Raw genomic sequence first — 18170 nt, forward strand, 5'->3', positions numbered from 1 at the left:
ACGAGAGAGAGAGAGAGAGAGAGAGTGGGCGTAGCTATTTATTTACTTAGTTATTTATCATTAAATAATTCAATATTGGTTGTTATTTTTGAACGTGAAACTATTGTTGTATATAGTTTGCTCACTCATTTTTGTCTCACCACTGTAGGCTTGACTTTAGTAAAGGTAATTTTAGTCTTCATATAACTCTTTCACAAGGTTAGAATCTATCTTTTTCTCGTTTTCTCATAATGAATAGTAAAGGAAAGTAAAGAAAAGCGTATATCTTTTTCGAAAGATGGGGAAACGACGCCTTCCCCCATAATTACAAAACAATGAAGAGACATGTACTGGCTCTTCAACATATATAGCCTAATAAAGCCCCCATATCTCAAACTTAAACCAAGCAACTTTCCTATTTTTACTTTTATATTTCCACCCAAATTCAACTAGCTTCCAAAACTTGTGAGTGTCGTTCTTTTGATGCATAGACTTCTAAAAGAAACATAATTCCGCAAGATTAACATGATTCAACATGATGACTCGAGTAGTGCAACAGGTTTTCGACCAAATCCGACTAGCTTTAGAAATTGGTGAGTGTCGTTTGTCCGATGCAAAGTTTACAAAAGGCGCAATTTGGTAAGGTTAATATGATTCCTAATGCAAATGTAAATAATTAATAATCTATAAAATAAGTTACTCCATTGTATGCATTAGTGATGCACACACACATAATGCAACAACCTAAACTTGGATGTGCATGCCAACCTAGTTAAATTATTGTCTTTATATATTCATTTGCATGGTTCTAAGTAACCAGAAATTTTAAGCTCGGAACACATTTTCCGCATGATACCTCACGTAAACTCAGAGAGATCAGAAAGGCAATGACGATCAGGAAGAAAGATCGGGAGGAGGAGGCACAGCAAAACTGCTTCTGCCCTCTTTGTTTAATAACAGACAATCCGAGGAGCATGCATTACAGTACGCAACCTTAGCAGGAGCAAGGAAAACCAAAGCGATCCTTCGTTGCGAGATGGTGCAGTGGACACAAAGGGTAGCACAGCTTGTCTGCTGCAGGTTTTATTGTCACTTGATTATGTCTGTCTTGCTGTGATAATGATTCATAATCTTTCACAACGAGACCATCACTGTTCCTTCCCTCTCGTAATTATGATCATTGTAGATAATAATCTTCTGTGTAGCTGTTATTATTTTTGTTGTTGCGATAATTACTTGTTTTCCTTGCCCTCCGCAGTTATTGTTCCTATGATTATTCTTGTTGTGACATTGATTGTTTTCTTGTTTGCTGCAGGTATTGTTATTTAATTGTTTCTGTCTTGCTGTGATAATGACTTGATCATTATGATTCATAATCATCAAAACAAGAATATTATCGCTTTTTTCTTGTTGTGACAATGGTGGTTGATTATCTTCTGCGTTGTCATTATTTATTTGTTGTGATAATCATTTTCTCTCTCTTGTCTGCTGCAGTTATTATTACTGTAAGCATTCTTGTTGGGATCAAAGCTATGGCCATGGGTTTTCTGTCCATTTTGGCCATGGCATCCATGCCTGTGTTGAAAGTCTTACTTATGGGCTCTGTTGGGCGTGTCCTAGCAAGTTCTTCCATCAGTATCCTCGGCTCCGATGCACGGAAACACCTGAATAAGGTATTTAATTGACCTGATTCATCTCCTTCTGCAAGGTTTGCTGGTTAATTTCACTGTCACATCTGATATCGCATAATTGCTGTAATTACAACCACATAATTAATCAATGGATTGAAAACCTGCTTTGATCTCGAGCAACTATACATTATATTTTGTTGCCTTTGAAAGAATGATCCATAACTTGTTTTCTATGACTAATTCGTACATGCAAAAGAATTTAGTCACACTAATTTATGTGCCACAAGATTGAATAAGATGTTTATTGACCTCATTCACTCCCTCTTGCAAGGGTTTGCTGGTTATTTTTACTGTTCCAGAATCCATATGAAGTCACATGTGCTCTATCAGAACAACATTAATTGGATTGAAAGCCTGCTTTGGTGTTGAGCAATTATGATATTTTGCTGAATTTGAAACCCCTTTAGAAATTATTGATTTGACCTAATTATTTCCTTTTGCAAGGGTCTACTGGTCGTTAATTTTAGTGACACATATGATATAGCATTGCTCCAGCAGAACAACATTAATTGGATTGAAAGCCTGTTCTGGTCTTGTGCAATTGTAATATTTGGCTGCTGTTAAAGTTCTCCATTGTCTTTGTATGTCTTTGTAGTACGAACATGCAACAAAAAAATTAGTGACAAGTCCTTTATGGGCCTTATATCTCTCTCATGGTACTGTAAAATTTTTCTCTATTAGAACAACATTAATTGGATAGAAAGCCTGCTCTGATCTTAAAATTAGTAACAGCAATTTATGTACCTTCATTTCTCTCATGGCATAAATTTTGAACAGTACCTGCAAAGTTTGACACAAAGGTCATTTATGATGTCATGGCAAAAACATACTAAATACAACGTTTTACACTGTGCTTTCTATAGCTTCGTTTCTCCCATGGCCTCTCATCGTGGTATATTGTACATGCAGATTCTGTTTATTGTATTTACACCTGCCCTGGTCTTCACCAATTTAGCTCAAGTTGTGACTCCAGCCACTGTAATTGCTTGGTAAGTGATAATCTCAAAAGCCTATGAAAAATATAAGGTATCAGCTAGGAATTTTTGCATGCAGTATGCTCTCTTATTTGTCTGGGAATTTGTATAGTCTGGTTTGCACACAAGTGGGCTCACTATTATACAGACAACAGAAAATATTCTGCATGTAGCATAATAACACAAAAGTGGAGTCATGGTTTGTCGCATGTTGCCATATTGTACTTCAATGCATCCACCACCTAACGTGATCTTAGTGTTTGAAAGATAATCTGTTTGCTTGATTCAAGTCCTGCATTTTGATGATAAAGTAGGGTATATCAGTTGCACAAGCGTTTCATGCAACATGAGCAACTTTGCAGGATACCAACTCAAACAGACCAACATGAATAGCCACATCTTCACGTATGTCAATGCTGTATTCCTTGATATTGTCTGGTTACTCTAGCTGCAGCCTTTTGTATTTTCCCCAGAGTACTATGCATTTTCTCAAGCAAAGCACCCTTGGGCACTGCCTGCACAGTAACAATAAGCTGCCCCTATGTTTCACAAAACACCAACATAGAGCCTGATTGGATGAGGGAAACACAATCAGGCAGCATGTTTCACTAAGCACTAAGATAGAGCCTGCTGTTTTGAAGGAGACAGGCTGTTGTATGGCAGGTAGAAAAACATTTTTAATCAATTCGGGCCACTGTGATCCCAATCTAAAGATAAGTTCTAAATTATCTCAAAGAGGAGGCAGTGTGCTGCACTGCATTCAGGATGTGTGCATAACCATTCTTTGCGAGTAGCAGGATTGATGAGTCTTGTGATAACCTCGGCAATTTCCAAAAGCCTGCAGGACTATCCCATCTGATTTTTATGTGATGATGATTGAGACAATTAAGAAACTGGAAACTTTCGAACTGGTGCAGACCTGGCTTGAGTTGATGTTTACAAGTTGAAGTGGCATTATTCCCTGCAGGACTTACCGCTGCTTCTTAGGCCATCAAAAAATCATATATCAGCTGAAGTTTCACCAGGAATTACTTTCAGTTGGAATTTCAATTGGAAAATTACTCTCGTCTTCAATGACAGAAAACACCACATATAATATAAAAACAAACTTTAAACTGAGGTAAAGTTTGGACCCAGTTAGCCATGTTCAATATTTGCTAAATTGCACAACTGCAAGCGCATTTGAACAAACATGCGCCACTCAATAAGGCTGAGAGCAACAATTTAGCTAAATTTATTCGTCTCAGAGAATTTAGCTGATTTCTGAAACCAAAATAGCACAGCAACTTTTATCTTGGCATTTTCCCTTAAGCCCAGTAATAAAAAGCTGGAGTTCTGGCATTATTAAAGTGCCCACATATGTATAGGCTTTCTCAAATGAGGATAAGGTTCTGCCTGGGGCTTTTTTGTAGGCCACAACCTTACTATCAGCTAGGGTTAAAACCATTGTTACCAAATGCTGACTACTGTCAGCTACGGGTTTCAAAACCATTGTTGCAAAATGTTTCATCTAACTTTGAGATGAATAATTCTTTTAAAACCTTTTGTCCAGAACTTTGGAGTTTGAAGTAGAAAAGACCTTGCTCAATGAGGCTTTTGCCAAAAAATCCTCTAAAAGATAAGTAAAATAAAGCTTTGAAACACCAGATTCACATGGAAGCACACCATGGGTGTTCTCTTTTAAGCCTAATGTAAAGGTTCAAACAAAGCTGACTGCCACTTCTGGCAGAACTTTTATTTAGATTCAAGCAGCATGTGGTTGACCCAAGTGCAAGATACATGAACTTGTTACTGTCCCTTATTATCACAGAGAATTCAGTCCATACCTAATTCTATAAAATTTTGAGTTCAAAGTTCATCAGCAACAAGCAGATTCTTTTGCATTCCATCTTGCTTTTTGAGTTGATTTAACTTGGTCATCATGATGAGCTAGTGCACATGACACATAGGATTATACTGTACTTACCAAGGTCCAAGAGGAAGCTTATAAACTGCTTCACATGGTCAATCAGACCTTTAAGCCTGCTCTGTTGATAACACTGCTTTCATTCATGATGTTCTTTGAATGAGCTGTTTTGCGGTTGCAAGGAAAGGCTTTATGATGAAGTCATAGGGACACAGTTCTGAACATGATGCCATCCGGCTTTATTCTGTATAAGTTGTGTTAGCTGCATACCATTGGGATATCTTCTCTTGAAGTCAACAGTTAGCTCACTACTGCAGCTTGCTTGTTTTAGAACTAAACTAAGGTGATCTCAATAAGATAGACACTTTGCAGTGCTTAAGCTTGGTGGCAGTGTTGACAACACAAGTTTGTAAGAGAATTGTTAACCGAAGGCTATCTGCCTCCTATAGAAGCTGGGAGTCTGGCTGCACTAGCTGTCAGGATCTGTGGACCATGCTGGATGGTTTACTGAAAGAAAGGGACAAACCTTGATATCTGAATTGATGATTCTGGTTTAAATTTACTATCTGCACTTCTTATCATCTTTTGACGACCATCACCATGTTCTAATGTGGTTCTAGGCTTCTTTTTGTAATTCACTAAAGCTGTTTGTTTTGCAGGTGGTATCTCCCAGTCAATGTCATCATAACCTTTGTGGCTGGTGCTGGCCTTGGATTGGTTGTTGTGAAGCTCTTCAAGCCTGCTCCAAAATTGGAACGTCTTACCATAGCCTGTTGTTCTGCAGGCATGAACACAATTCATCATTATATACTGGCATTCTCAGATTTTGTCAACATTTGAGACTGTTTCTTTGTAGCTATTGTAACTTTCTCAGCTTGAAGTCTTGTTTCATTTCTCAAAGTTCATTATGTTTTATCAAAAGTGTTATACAATTACTCTTTTGTAGTTAAGCATGCACTTTTTTTTTCCTAATCAGGAAACATTGGAAACCTGCCATTACTGCTTATCCCTGCAGTTTGTATGGAGCCAAATAGCCCTTTTGGAGAGGCGCAAGGTTGCATTGGACATGGTGTCGCTTATGCTTCATTTGGATTGTGTGTAAGATGCTGAGTAGAGGCATGATTATTGGTTTTCTAACATAACTTTAGTGAGATTTGATGCTGCATGACAGTCTCTGTGTTTCTTTTAGGTTTTAGAGGCTCCAGATAATAAAATTTAGGCATACATAGAACGTTCTGGGGGAATTATTGCTTGTTCATCTCATCAAGTTTCTGACCTTTTATACAGGTAGCTACTTTACTACTTTGGACTGTCATTTACTATATGCTTAAACCAAGTTCAGCAGATGTATCTGGGGCTTTGATCACTAAAAATTCAGCAGAAATCAACAAGGAAATCAAAGAGTACCATAGTAATGAGGAAGAATTATCTTTAATGGGCACTATTAGTGATGTGCATGGTGGAACTGGTGACACGGTAATGCTTGCATGAACAACTCCGAACACCATAACGAGTCTTTTTTAATGGGATCTTCATAATGGATAGATCTTTTTGTACACACACATATATAACTTAATCTGATCTAGGTATCATGATTTGACAATGCAGAGCACATTGCCACCAAAACCAAGTACCTCCGTTTCTTCACTCGAAACAATCTGGAGCAGATTAGGACAGTTTATCAATCAAATTTCATGGCATGATGTACTCAACCCACCTAATGTGGCTGTGGTAACTTCTCATAAGACCTCATAAAAACTGCATCCAAAGAACCACATGACAATTAGAAATAGCAAGCTTGTTGTTTTCTAACCGTCAATACCATGTTGCTAATTATGCTGCATGGTTGATGTTGAAAGTTTGCCATTCGAGTGATTTTTACTAAAGGGTATCTCAAACTTTTTATCATCTAGGAGAGATTCTGTTTTTCTCCCTTTGTTTACCAATCATGAACTCTCGTTGTTGATAAGTGCTTGGATTTATCCAACCCAAAAGTTTTAAGAAAAAAGACTCGGTGCTGGAAGAGTGGGGTAACGGGGATGAACCTGGGAGTGCACATTGAGTCCCCATTTATATAACTTTTTGAGTTAGCTGCCGTACTGAATATTCTTGAGTCTTGCTTTAATTGATTTAACACTTTTTGGGACTGCTCATTAGAGCCAGAAAAATGCTAGAAATATATGATTAATTAAGCGGACATTTTAGGTGGCTTAACAACATGGGCATAATTGCCGCGAGTTTCAGAAACAAGGAAATGGAAACAGATTTTGAAGTCATGAAATGAAGTTTTGGCCTTCATCCGAAATGATGAAATGGAATTAAAAAATTATATTAGGTTTTATGTATATGCATATATAGTAGTAGTATGAACTACCAATTTAGCCTTTACAAAATTAGATGCTAAAATTGCCACATACTCACTATATAGTAGCTACTAGCTGCCAATAGGAGTCAAGGGTGACTGTCACCTCCATAGTTGCACAAATACTCACTATACAGTGCTAGCTGCCAATAGGAGTCAAGGGTTACTGCCACCTCCATAGTTATACAAATCTCTATGTGACTTTATGCAGTCTCTCACTATGAATGGATGTAATGAAGAGAAATAGGCTGCAGACATATGCAATAAAGCCAGAAATGGAAGTTGAAAGAGATCAAGCCCAGAAACAAAAACATAGTTGGGTAGAATTCAAGGCCTCTCCCATCCCTCTCCGCTTCAATAGCAAAGCTAAAGGCTTAAAAGACAAAATCACACAAAAATTTCACTCCGGAGAAGTCTATCCCAAAAGATGTTTCAGATTTTCAAAGTGTTTCCATTTCAAGTGTAGGAAATGCCATTGTGGGCCACTATGCACACACAATAGATATTAGTTCAAAAAAACAATGGTCTTTTTGTTGAGCATAGAAAGAAGCTTCCTTGAGTATAGTGAAATGATTTTCGGAAGGAGAATAGTGGTAGCTAACGAAGTTCTTTTCATGACCATGGGATGCATTGCATTGGCTAGTGAAGGATCTCATTTGGAACTCTTTGCCTTGAGATGTGGTTTTTATGCAACATGTGATGAGACTTCTCATCTTTTCATTGCATGCCCATTGGCTATATAGGTGTTGGGTTTTATTGCCCAAGTATCGGCTTCTTATGGTACATCATTGTACCACTAGCCATTCCTAGGTGTTGAGTGGAATGCTATTAATTGTCAGTTTGCAGCTGGAACATCCCTATTCTTTTTGTTTCCCATGATGATAGGCCTTTGGTGTGAAGAAATGCTCTAAATGCAGAAAACACAAAACCAATTGTATGACAAAGCACAGACTGATAAACACAGAACACAGTTAAGGTTAGGGTTAGGGTAACTCAGAGATAGTGAACACAATGAATAATGAAATGAATGAATATTGAATATACATTGCTCATGTAGCAAACACACTATTCAGTGAATATTGAACCTTGAACTCTTGTATTTTTGGAATCAAGGCAAAGGTTATGAGTTGTAGAGTGTGTCGTACTCCGAATGGATCTCGAATTGTAGCAAAGGCAGCCTTTGTGTGTCAAACATCAGCAAATGTATGTAGCGAAGGTTAGATTTGATGCATACAGCAGTGTAGGAGAGAGAAATACTAAAAACGTAGGTACTTGAGGAGAGAGAAAACTGGCGACTGTGCAGGACAAGTAAAGCAAGTTGATTGTGCTGGCTGGTAGGTGAAAACTGATGGCGACAATGCAAATGCTGATGACAATAGCACTAGAGGAGACAGAATGATTGCAAATGCAAGTAGGATGATGATGGCGATAGCTCCTACTGATGGTGACTGGATGCAAATGATGGTAATTGGCCTTGGCAGTAGCAAACGCAAATTCCCTGATATTGGCGATAGCTCCAGGAGGTAGGTGATAGGTACAAAGATTGGAAACATGCACTAGATGATAATAGACTATGATGGAAGGCTCTAACCACAATGTCCTCCACGAACGGGGTATGGGCAGCAAGGATACGACTTCTGAAACTTGCAAAAAACGAGATTGAGGGAGAGTGTTGGGTTGCATGTCTATTTATAGAAAGTTTGGGGTACCCAAATTAGGGTTTTACATGTGGGACACAATAACTGTCTAGAATCGTGTTTCTTTTTAAAATAAGACGGTTTCTTCATTAATTAAGTGTATTTTGGTGCTGTTTTAAGTCAAGCTAATGCATTTTTAGCTCAACACCCTCTCTTAGGTCCAAAACTGAGCCATGAGAAATAAGCCTTTTATATTGATTTTTCTAATTTCCTAAGGTGTCTCATCCCAAAGCAGCTAGGACATCAGCAAAGGGTGCATGTTGGCTGTCTAGTGACCTACCAAGATTACAGAGGCGATGGGTATCTTACCAAGGGAGCCCAAGTCTTGCAAAGGCAGATGGAATCAACAATGATTTTTTTTTTTTTTTGGTGGTTTGGAGGGCTTTTGGTGTAATTTATTCAAATTAAGTGAGAGTTTCAAACCACTGTTCATCCCATTAAGTCACAGTGTTCCGAAGTACGGAAAAATAAGGATGGATAGCCCCATGACCTTCATATAACAAGCATAACAATCCCATTTACTAGTAGGATAAGTGTCTAGGGATTCCTAAGAGGGTGTGTGTGTGCCAGTCATATGGAGAGTGTGGAGAGAAAGGCATGATTGGTAAGCAAGCAAGATAAGTAAAGGTAGCATGCAAGCATAGGAAAAAATGCCTTTGGAGATTGCCTTGTACACTACTAGGAGTAGTTGGATCCAGAGTCGACCACTCCAAGGGTAATCGAAAAGGGATAAATATACACAAATGCATGTTTATATGAACAAAATGCCAATGCATGGGATAATGCAAAGGAAGATGCAAGTGTTTATGCTCATTCAGAATATGATGCAACGGTGCCACTTGGACAGTGTCCTCGTGGAGAAATTGTTCACTTATCTAAGTGCCCTTTTACAATCATGTCATCTTGCCAGTGTGGATGAAGTTACAAATGTCCATAATGTATAATACAAAATGAATAAATGTCTGAAAGAGAAAAACTGTAAGCATCATCACTATCACTATCAAGAGAAGGAAATTGCCCCCTCTTAAACTAGAAGGAAAAGTAAGAGGGAAGCACCCTCTCCTCATCACTTTGAAGAAGTAGAGAAGGGCACAAACTATCAGCAAAATATCTGCCTTAGTCAAAATATTTGTAAAATATTTACAAAATTATCATTGGACGGCACAAACTCTAAGCGAATGGTGCCTAGCTCAACTTGCTCTTTGGTGAAGTGGTAGTGAACTGCCATGTGCCATATTTGAGGAGTGATGATAGGATTGCCCATAAGGGCAATGACACTTTGATTATCGTAGTAGACAACAATAGGCGACTTGCAAGGAAACTGAAGAGCGGCTAGCAAGTTCCTTAGATAGATGGTCTCCATAGTACCGTTGACGAGAGCCCGATACTCAGCTTTAGCCATGGAAGCCACCATGGTGTCCTACTTACGGCTAGCTCAAGAGATGGGTGCTGTGCCCAAGGTGTAGAGGTAGCTTCCATGGGAACACTGGGTGTCAGGATCTCCCGCTCAGTCAGAATCAGTATATCCGTGCAAGTATAAACCATGACTATAAGTTAGTCCATAATTATAGGTACACCTTAAATATCTTAACATACGAAGATAAGCAATCCAATGAGACATTCTAGGTGCATTTTTTAACTGACTAGACAAACTAACTGAGTATGGAAGATCTGGTCTAGTATGAATCAACTAGAGTAATTTTCCTACAAAGGAATGATAGGTATGACCATCAATAGGGTGATCCAAGGTATCCTTAAGTAGATGGATAGTAGGATCTAGAGGTGTGGCCATGAGCTGTGTCTGATCAGTGCAACGCTGCAACACCGTTCCATCAGGTGTAGGGTGTACTTCTGTTGTGATAGAAAGATACTTCCCTCGGATATAATAATCTCTATCCCCAAAAAATAAGACAACAAACCTAAGTCTGTCATCTCGAATGTAGAGCAAAGCTGTGCCTTGATTTCTACAATAGCTGTAGAATGTGAGCCAGTGAGTAATATATCATCAACATAAAGCAGGATATAGTTGATCCCTTCGCTAGCAGTGCACACATATAGATTTGGATCATTGGGGGAAGAATGGTATTCGTGGGTCTGTAAGAACTTGTCCATCTCGTGGTACCAAGACCTCGCCACTTGCTCCAGCCCATAAAGAGCTTTTCACAAGCGAAATGCCTTATTAGTCTGGTCAGCGGAAGAAAAGCAAGGAGGTTGCTCCACATATCCTCCTCCAAATAACCGTTCAAAAAGGCACTCGTACTAATTGGAGGACAAATTTGTTTATTGGAAATCTCAAGCTTGTGGCCCTTTCATGTATGCCTTTAAGTGGCACAAACCATTATGCTTCCCATGCTCACTTATTTTTTGGCATTGCTGCCTTAGACAAATGTGGCACTAAGGGATATCACCCGGCACCTCTGCTTTACTCTATGGAAGAAAGACTCAGTGCATACTGGTATATCATGGATATCTTGGAATCATGTTTGTGCACAATAATCCATGGGGGGTGGGGCTGTTTTGGATGCGCATACCCATATTATAGCTCTTTGCTGGTCACTTTTGCAGTAAAGGTATGCTGGTCAATAACCTTCGATAATTATTACTCATTATTTTCTTGAAGATTGCAGCCTTTGGCAGGGTAATATGAAGATTCAGGATTCTTGGCGGCATGTTCTTAATGCTGACATTCGGTTCTCTATATCTGCTTCAATACTTCTCACACTCACTTGGTATGTTCATGGAAAATGGTGCTTTTCAAGGTACAATGGCACCCAACCGAGGATAGATTGGCAACCAATTCTTTCCAAATGGAAATTTTGGCAGTTTCTTGTTTGCTTTCGTGGGAGGATCTTGCCAAATAGACATTGTTCAATTGCAAGGTATTCATTTGGCGCATGTTGGTGGGTGGTCTTCCCCTTGCTTTGGCCCTTCAGTGCCAGGGTATTTCCAATGGCAGCTGTTTCTTCTATACTACTGCAATGGAGTCTTTCTGTCACCGATTTATCTCTTGTCCTTTTGCCCTGAAAATTTGGCTTCTTTCAAACATTTGGCATGTTGTGGTGGGCACTAGGATGCATCCTTTTGATTGGGTTTTTGGTAAGCCTAAGCATGATGGTCTGCAACAACCTCACATGAAGACTCTATTTCACTCTCTTAGATTTTGGGGCTGCTGGCATATTTGGGTCATGCGCAATGCATTCTTTTTTGATCCTGCCTCGGGCATATAGAATTATGTGGCCAAGCTTAAAGGACTTCTTCAGTGGTAGCTTGATCTTATTTAGCATGCTGATACTTTGTTTGTAGAGGATTTAGTACCTTGGCATCGGGTGGTCTCTTCAATGAATCTGCCCTGATTTTTGTACTTCCTAGTGTTCCTTTCACATGTTGCTTGTAAAAGAGAGTTGAGTTTATGCACAATGGCCTGGAGTCATCCTACATCTTCCAATCATGTAATCTTGTATTTTTTTCGTGATTAGTACAACTACCTATTATGAGAGAGAGAGAGAGAGCCCTTGCTCATTAAATTGTGCAGGCTGCAGCTTTGTTTGTGGGGGTGATTCCCCCTTTGAAAAATGCTCTCATTGGACAAAAAGCTCCTTTGCGATTTATTCAAGATTCATTGAGTACATTAGGGTAGTGCTTTCTCTTGCTTTTATACACTCCATGTAATATTAACTGCATGTTCACCTTGTTCTTTAATCTTTTAATATTGTGTTTTTTGCAACTTCTTTGAAATAGCAGTTTTGAATCTTTAATTTTGCTACAGAAATGCCACGCTACCCTCACTTATTCTCCTACTTGGTGCAAGTCTCTCTCAAGGTACTTGGAGAAACATCACATGCTACAACAATAAATAACAATCAAGGGTAGTATTTTAAATCTGTTTGATTGGCATTAATAGTGTGTCAGCTAAAGTTGAGCCAATTTCACAGGTGTAGGCTTGTCAAGCATGAAAGCCAGTGTGATTGCTGGAATTGTTGGAGCAAGACTTCTTGTAATGCCAATACTAGGCATCTGCATCGTGCTGGGAGCTTCTCATCTGAGTCTGATACCATCAGACCCCTTTCTCCAGTTTGTGCTTCTGTTGCAGTATACCATGCCAACTGCAATGACTATTGGTCTGTATATTAACTCCTGAGCATGTAATTAATGGCTCGTGTATGTATTCCATGCATTAACAGATCTTCTTCTCTGATGCCATAGGTACCATATCTCAACTTTTTGATATGGGACCAGAATCATCGGTGATCTTATTCTGGAGCTACATGGCCTCGGTAGTTACAATCACCTCATGGACAATGACCTACATTTGGCTATTGTTTGAAAGAGCACCAAATTCTTCACATTTCCGACGGGGATGATGAACTGACAGTTCAGCAGAAAATGTTTTGATTGCAGATATGGTTTCCAAAAAACTCGCGGTGGTGCTGGAGGTACACCTCTCTAAATTCATGTAATCTTTATAATATCTGCACAAAAAATGGTGATTAATTTAATTGCAGGAAAATTCTGGCTGATTTAATTACGCAATAACATCACTGCTCACAAAAAAACACTTTTGGTAGCAAACACTAAAACCTTTAACTAAAAAATTCAGAGGTTTTCTTGAATCAAATTCCATATATTTTTAGAACTTAAAAAATTCCACATTTCGAGGTTTTGAATCTTAGTCTTTAAACCTTCGAAGTTAAAAAATAAATAAATTGCAATTCATTTTAATTAAACCTTGGTCTTTAATGAACACCGAATAACCTTGACTAATTGAACCACTATTAATCTTACAATGAGATTAGTTGAATCTCATTGGGATTGTGACTAATCTGGTCGCATGATCCTGATTATTTTGCAAGAGAGGGGAGAGCAGGTATACAAACTGTGCCACTAAATGGTCTCACCTGAAGGAAGAATTATTGCCTATGAGTTGTAAGTCTAGGTCATTGCTTGTCACCCCTCATGATCCAGAGGTATATCGACTTAAAATTCTCGATATATAAGTATCAAATTGCATATTAAGCACCAGGTTTTTGATAGATATATACAAGTTATCTTTTGTACACTAAATAGACAACATCACAAGTGAAACATTAGCTTAATTGGAGGGGTTGCAATACATGATGAATATCTCTTTGAGAAAATATCCCTAATGGCATAGTTTACTCACTAGGATCACAAATCAATTGCTTTAATGCAGATGGTAAGGCACTACGTACCTTACCATCTACGTATGTTTGCATCCTTTGCATGCACTTTCACATTTGTGGATGTTGTGCCATTGTCTCAAGAGTAAAAGTGAGAAATTTGGAATTGCAAGTATAAAAATGGACATCTTCTACAAATTATATAGAGTGGCATGTATTGCATTCAAGGAGTCACTAAATTTGGTTTTGCATTGTGCTCTATTTAGACATATGTGCTTTATGCTCTCTATTGAGACTTTTTTCTCCACATGTGTGTGAGTGTCACAATGTACTTGGTCTTGCACCTATGAAACCATATTCACATGTATTCAACATATTTGAAGGGTTCATGGAGGAAAATAATTGCTACAAGCCTTTCCAATGTTATGTGAGTTTGGATTGGAGAAAGAAAGGATTAACAAAGATAGTAGTTAAGAACAAAGACATAAATAGTCAAGAAATGTGTTAATAAAGATATAAGTAGTCAAGAACGAAGACTTAGGTAGTCAAGAAATGTGTTAGTAGGACTAGTTTTGAGTATAGGAACACACAGGGTTAACAACATTATGTTTAGTGAGGAAAAAGTATGATCTAGTTGTGAATGTATGATGTTTTCAATCCAAATTGACTTTTATAGGGATACTTCAAAAGTGTGTAGTTAAACAAAGAGAGCCTTGTATGATTTATTTGGTTGCAGTCTAAAGAGAAACTTACGAACACTATACGAGATGTATGGTGAAATGGCATAGTTTTTTTATTCTTTACAGATTGGAGTTAGTACCTTGCAGTCAAAGTAAGACTTATTGTCGGAAGAGCATAGTTATTAGATTGCCTTGTAGTTCAAGAAACTATAAGGCAATCTAATAATTGGGATTCTACAAGTCAAATCAAGAATTATTGTTTTGACATATAAAGTGCACCAAGTCTCAACAATGAAGGATTCTACAACATTAAGATGACAATCCATTTAGCATTCTAGCATAACAAAGCCTCATAAATTGTTTCATTGGATGAATAGTAGAAAAATGACTGAGATATATCATGATAACAATGTGTTGCTCATTCCCCCTAGTTAACTGTTCACAAGGAATTATTATGTAGTGATTGAGAGTGGAATTTTGAATGCATGTGTGATAGTTGATTGGTTGATGGGAGTGATGATCACAATGGCTCTAGTAAGAAAAGTGTGGAGCAATGGGATGAAGGAATGTCATGCCTACAATCCGTTTTATAAAACCTTTTGAGCTAGTTTTCTTATCAAAGCTCCAAGGTGGTAGGTTATGTATCTTTAATACATTATCTAGTATAGGCTAAGATTTTAGGTACATGGAATTTCTAAAAGTATGTAGAAATTTATAACACAGTATATATATTGGAAAATATTATACATGTAAGAAAATATTGTGTATGTGACCTACATACTATCAAACTTTTCATTAAACCGCAATTCATAATCCATCATCCATGAGGATTCATGATTAATTACCAAAACTTAAAAAGATATCCATGATAGTGAGAACACACAACAAACTGTGAAGGTTAACATCATGATGGTCATAACAGATGGAAAAGGGCATTTATTGTTCAAAATTATTTACTAATGTTAAAAAATAAGTTCAAAACACCTATTTTCCAAACCAAAAACACAATTTTGTATGTTAAAACATTTGCCACTTATATGAAACACATGATTATGTTGAAAAATGTATGGTAACAAAAAACTTGTAATACTATTTTCATAGTGTGAAACTTACCATCATATGACATTCACCATCAATATAGTTAAGTTCCTAACAATTTGTGCAAAACCTTTTTTTTTTAGGATGTTATGTCATGCAAGTTTTAGAGATTGAAGGTTATCTTGTGATCCAAACAAATTTCTTATTGTAGAGCCTCTAAAATGAGAACTAGGTTACACTTGCAATGGAACTTTATACCATGGAGTTTACATGGTTATTCATAAACAAGAAATTCAAAGAGGCTTTGTAGCAAAGAGCATTTTCTAGCACATTCTTTTTCTTGGCCAGAATTTGGTATCAAAGTCAAATTTGTTGAGCACTTCAAGCCATCTTTGTCTCATATTAAGTTGTAGCTAAATAAAACTCCATTTCAAGCTCTTTCTATGACTAATAAGAACTTCCATCCCAAAAAGTAATGTCTTTATAGCTTGAATGTACGAAGCATTGCTAACAACTCTAAATCATGGTGGAGCAATTCTTTTCATAAGATTTGAGCTTCCTTGAAGTGTAACCTACTAGTCTTTCTTCTTGGGTTTAAGACCCAAAGTACTCTTGATTGCTTGCATTTGCAAAATGTTTAAAATCCTCAAGGAAAGTTAAGAGTTTATGTATCAATACGATTGTCAAGAATTCCTTTAATATCTATCAAAACTATCTCAATGTTCTTTTGACCACATGATATGAGTTTGCTTTTGACCAAGGATTCATTTACCTTAGAAACTCATTGCATATGCTTCATTCCTTTTTTAGAAGAAGGATGATTCTTTCACCTCCGTGTTGGTGGCTAGAAAGGTTTGAATCAGGTTCCCATCAATAATAAGCACTCCATTCTCCCAATAAATGGGCCCTTAGATTCCATGAAGAAAACTAATGTACCAAGTTATATATAAGTTTAGGTTACTTCCATAGATGAATATAAGATCCATGGAGTAGCTACCAATACATAAATCCCTATGAAAATTTGGTACTTATTACTAACTTGCTAAACCTAGAATCTTGGAATTTCATTTATTGAATAAAGGGGTGGCCAACCCACTCCATCCTTAACCTTAATTAGATCAACTGTAATGCTTGCCTCAAAGACAATGTATCCTAGATACTCAATCTTTGAGCAACAAAATATGAATTTATTTTTCTTGGAATAGAGCTTGTGTTTATGGTGAATCAACAAATGTACCACTAATGCAAAGAGTTTCCAAAGGTAATGCCAAGTATGTTGCATTCTCTTCTATCATTTAAAAATACACTAGCATATCATAAAATAAGATTGAACCAAAATTATCCAAATGGGTTCTAAATATGTCATGGACAATTTGAATTAAGGTTGGAGAAGCATTTTTAAACCCAAAAGGAATTACTAAAATTGTAATGGCCATAGCTAATATTGTATGGTACAATTAATGGCTTATAAGGGCTCTTAGATATAGTCCAATACTTAGGGTTAACTTGATTTTGTAGTTGACTAATGATTTTTCATATAATTCTTTTGTAACAAATAAATAATTTTCTTGTGTCATTCTCTCATAATTCTCATGCCAAGAATATGATCGGCATTATTATTTTGTCTTACTTGGTTCAATGTATCAAGTATTCTTAAAATCTTATTACTCTTTCAGCTAGATTGATATAATCCATCAAGTTTTGATGCAGTGCATAAAGTTCACTTTAGTTTTGGATCATTTAATTTTTTCACACTTGATGAAATGTATTAAGTTTACCTTGACTTAGCCATATTCTCTTACACTCTCCCATCTTGAATCTATTCCGCCTTCTTAATCTCGAGTCTACTTGCAGATGATGGCCTCCAAGCGATGAATATTGGGTGCAGATGGCAATCTTACAACCAGCAACAAAGCTTCGGGCGAAGGCATCACTGTCAATCCAACTGCAGTTCTAGTCGTAAAGAATGTATTTCTAAATTGATAGGTGCTCTCTTTGATTCTTGCATGAGATACATTAGGCTCCATACTATGATGTACGAGAATAGGTCATGGGAAGGGATAGGCCTCTTCCAAATTCTTCATGTTGAAGGTTTTGTACAATCTTTTTTTCACTGCATCCACATCTAATAGACACTTCCTAGCACAATAAGCGTCTTATCTACATAAAGAATCCAAATCTTATTAAGACTACAATTCATACACCTCTTTGTATAGTGATAATAATCTCTCTCTCTCTCTCTCTCTCTCTCTCTCTCTCTCTCTCTCTCTCTCTCTCTCTCTCTCTCTCTCTCTCTCTGTGCATGTATTCCTAAGACCTCATAAATGAATTAAACTTATAGTACCATTTTCTTGGAGCTTGCTTCAATCCATATAGACTTTTGTAAAGCATACATACAAATTATTCATTTCCTTACACCACAAATCCCCCTAGCTAGCTATCTTTACATCCATCTAGACAAGCTCTATGTCCTCCTTGGCAACCTATGCAAGCATTGTATGAATTGTGGTCATCTTGACTACTTGTGAGAAGATCTTATTAAAGTCTACCCCATTCTCATCCTGAAAGCCCTTGGCTATCAATATTTCCTTATACTTAGGTAATGCATTTCATGGTGATATTTTTAGCTTTCATGGATTTCACAAAAATATTGACATACATGAAGGGTAACAGAGGAATTCACAACTTGCATGGTTCTCTAGGAA

General features: G+C 37.4%; 1 protein-coding gene across 6 annotated transcripts; it reads left to right on the forward strand.

The window, feature by feature from the left end:
* Positions 1-554: 554 nt before the first annotated feature.
* Positions 555-17634, forward strand: LOC148028453 (protein PIN-LIKES 5-like). 6 transcript variants are annotated; one of them, XM_087690251.1, is made up of 13 exons: positions 815-1059; positions 1474-1652; positions 2580-2659; positions 5210-5334; positions 5527-5648; positions 5838-6026; positions 6159-6281; positions 12142-12242; positions 12376-12428; positions 12542-12727; positions 12813-13042; positions 13460-13573; positions 14924-15749. In XM_087690251.1, exons 2-11 carry the CDS (start codon positions 1512-1514, stop codon positions 12968-12970), a joined length of 1278 nt encoding a protein of 425 aa, XP_087546377.1. In that variant the 5' UTR covers positions 815-1059; positions 1474-1511; the 3' UTR covers positions 12971-13042; positions 13460-13573; positions 14924-15749. The 6 variants fall into 6 exon arrangements, with proteins under 6 accessions (XP_087546380.1, XP_087546377.1, XP_087546376.1 ...); XM_087690254.1 differs by lacking the exons at positions 815-1059; positions 14924-15749 and adding an exon at positions 555-572 and having other exon boundaries at positions 13460-14540; XM_087690250.1 differs by lacking the exons at positions 13460-13573; positions 14924-15749 and adding an exon at positions 17320-17634.
* Positions 17635-18170: the final 536 nt, after the last annotated feature.

The sequence above is a fragment of the Lygodium microphyllum genome, chromosome 12, assembly GCF_053477565.2.
Source record: "Lygodium microphyllum isolate KBCC chromosome 12, Lygodium_microphyllum_v1.1.10, whole genome shotgun sequence".
Classification (NCBI taxonomy): Eukaryota; Viridiplantae; Streptophyta; class Polypodiopsida; order Schizaeales; family Lygodiaceae; genus Lygodium; species Lygodium microphyllum.

Bases quoted from the DNA above. Each gene is read 5' to 3' on its own strand.
- LOC148028453 (XM_087690254.1), top strand. From the start codon at position 1,512: ATGGCCATGGGTTTTCTGTCCATTTTGGCCATGGCATCCATGCCTGTG. The intron at 5,649-5,837 runs GTAAGATGCTGA...CCTTTTATACAG, and splicing joins ATGCTTCATTTGGATTGTGT to GTAGCTACTTTACTACTTTG. The intron at 12,243-12,375 runs GTAGTGCTTTCT...ATTTTGCTACAG, and splicing joins GATTCATTGAGTACATTAGG to AAATGCCACGCTACCCTCAC.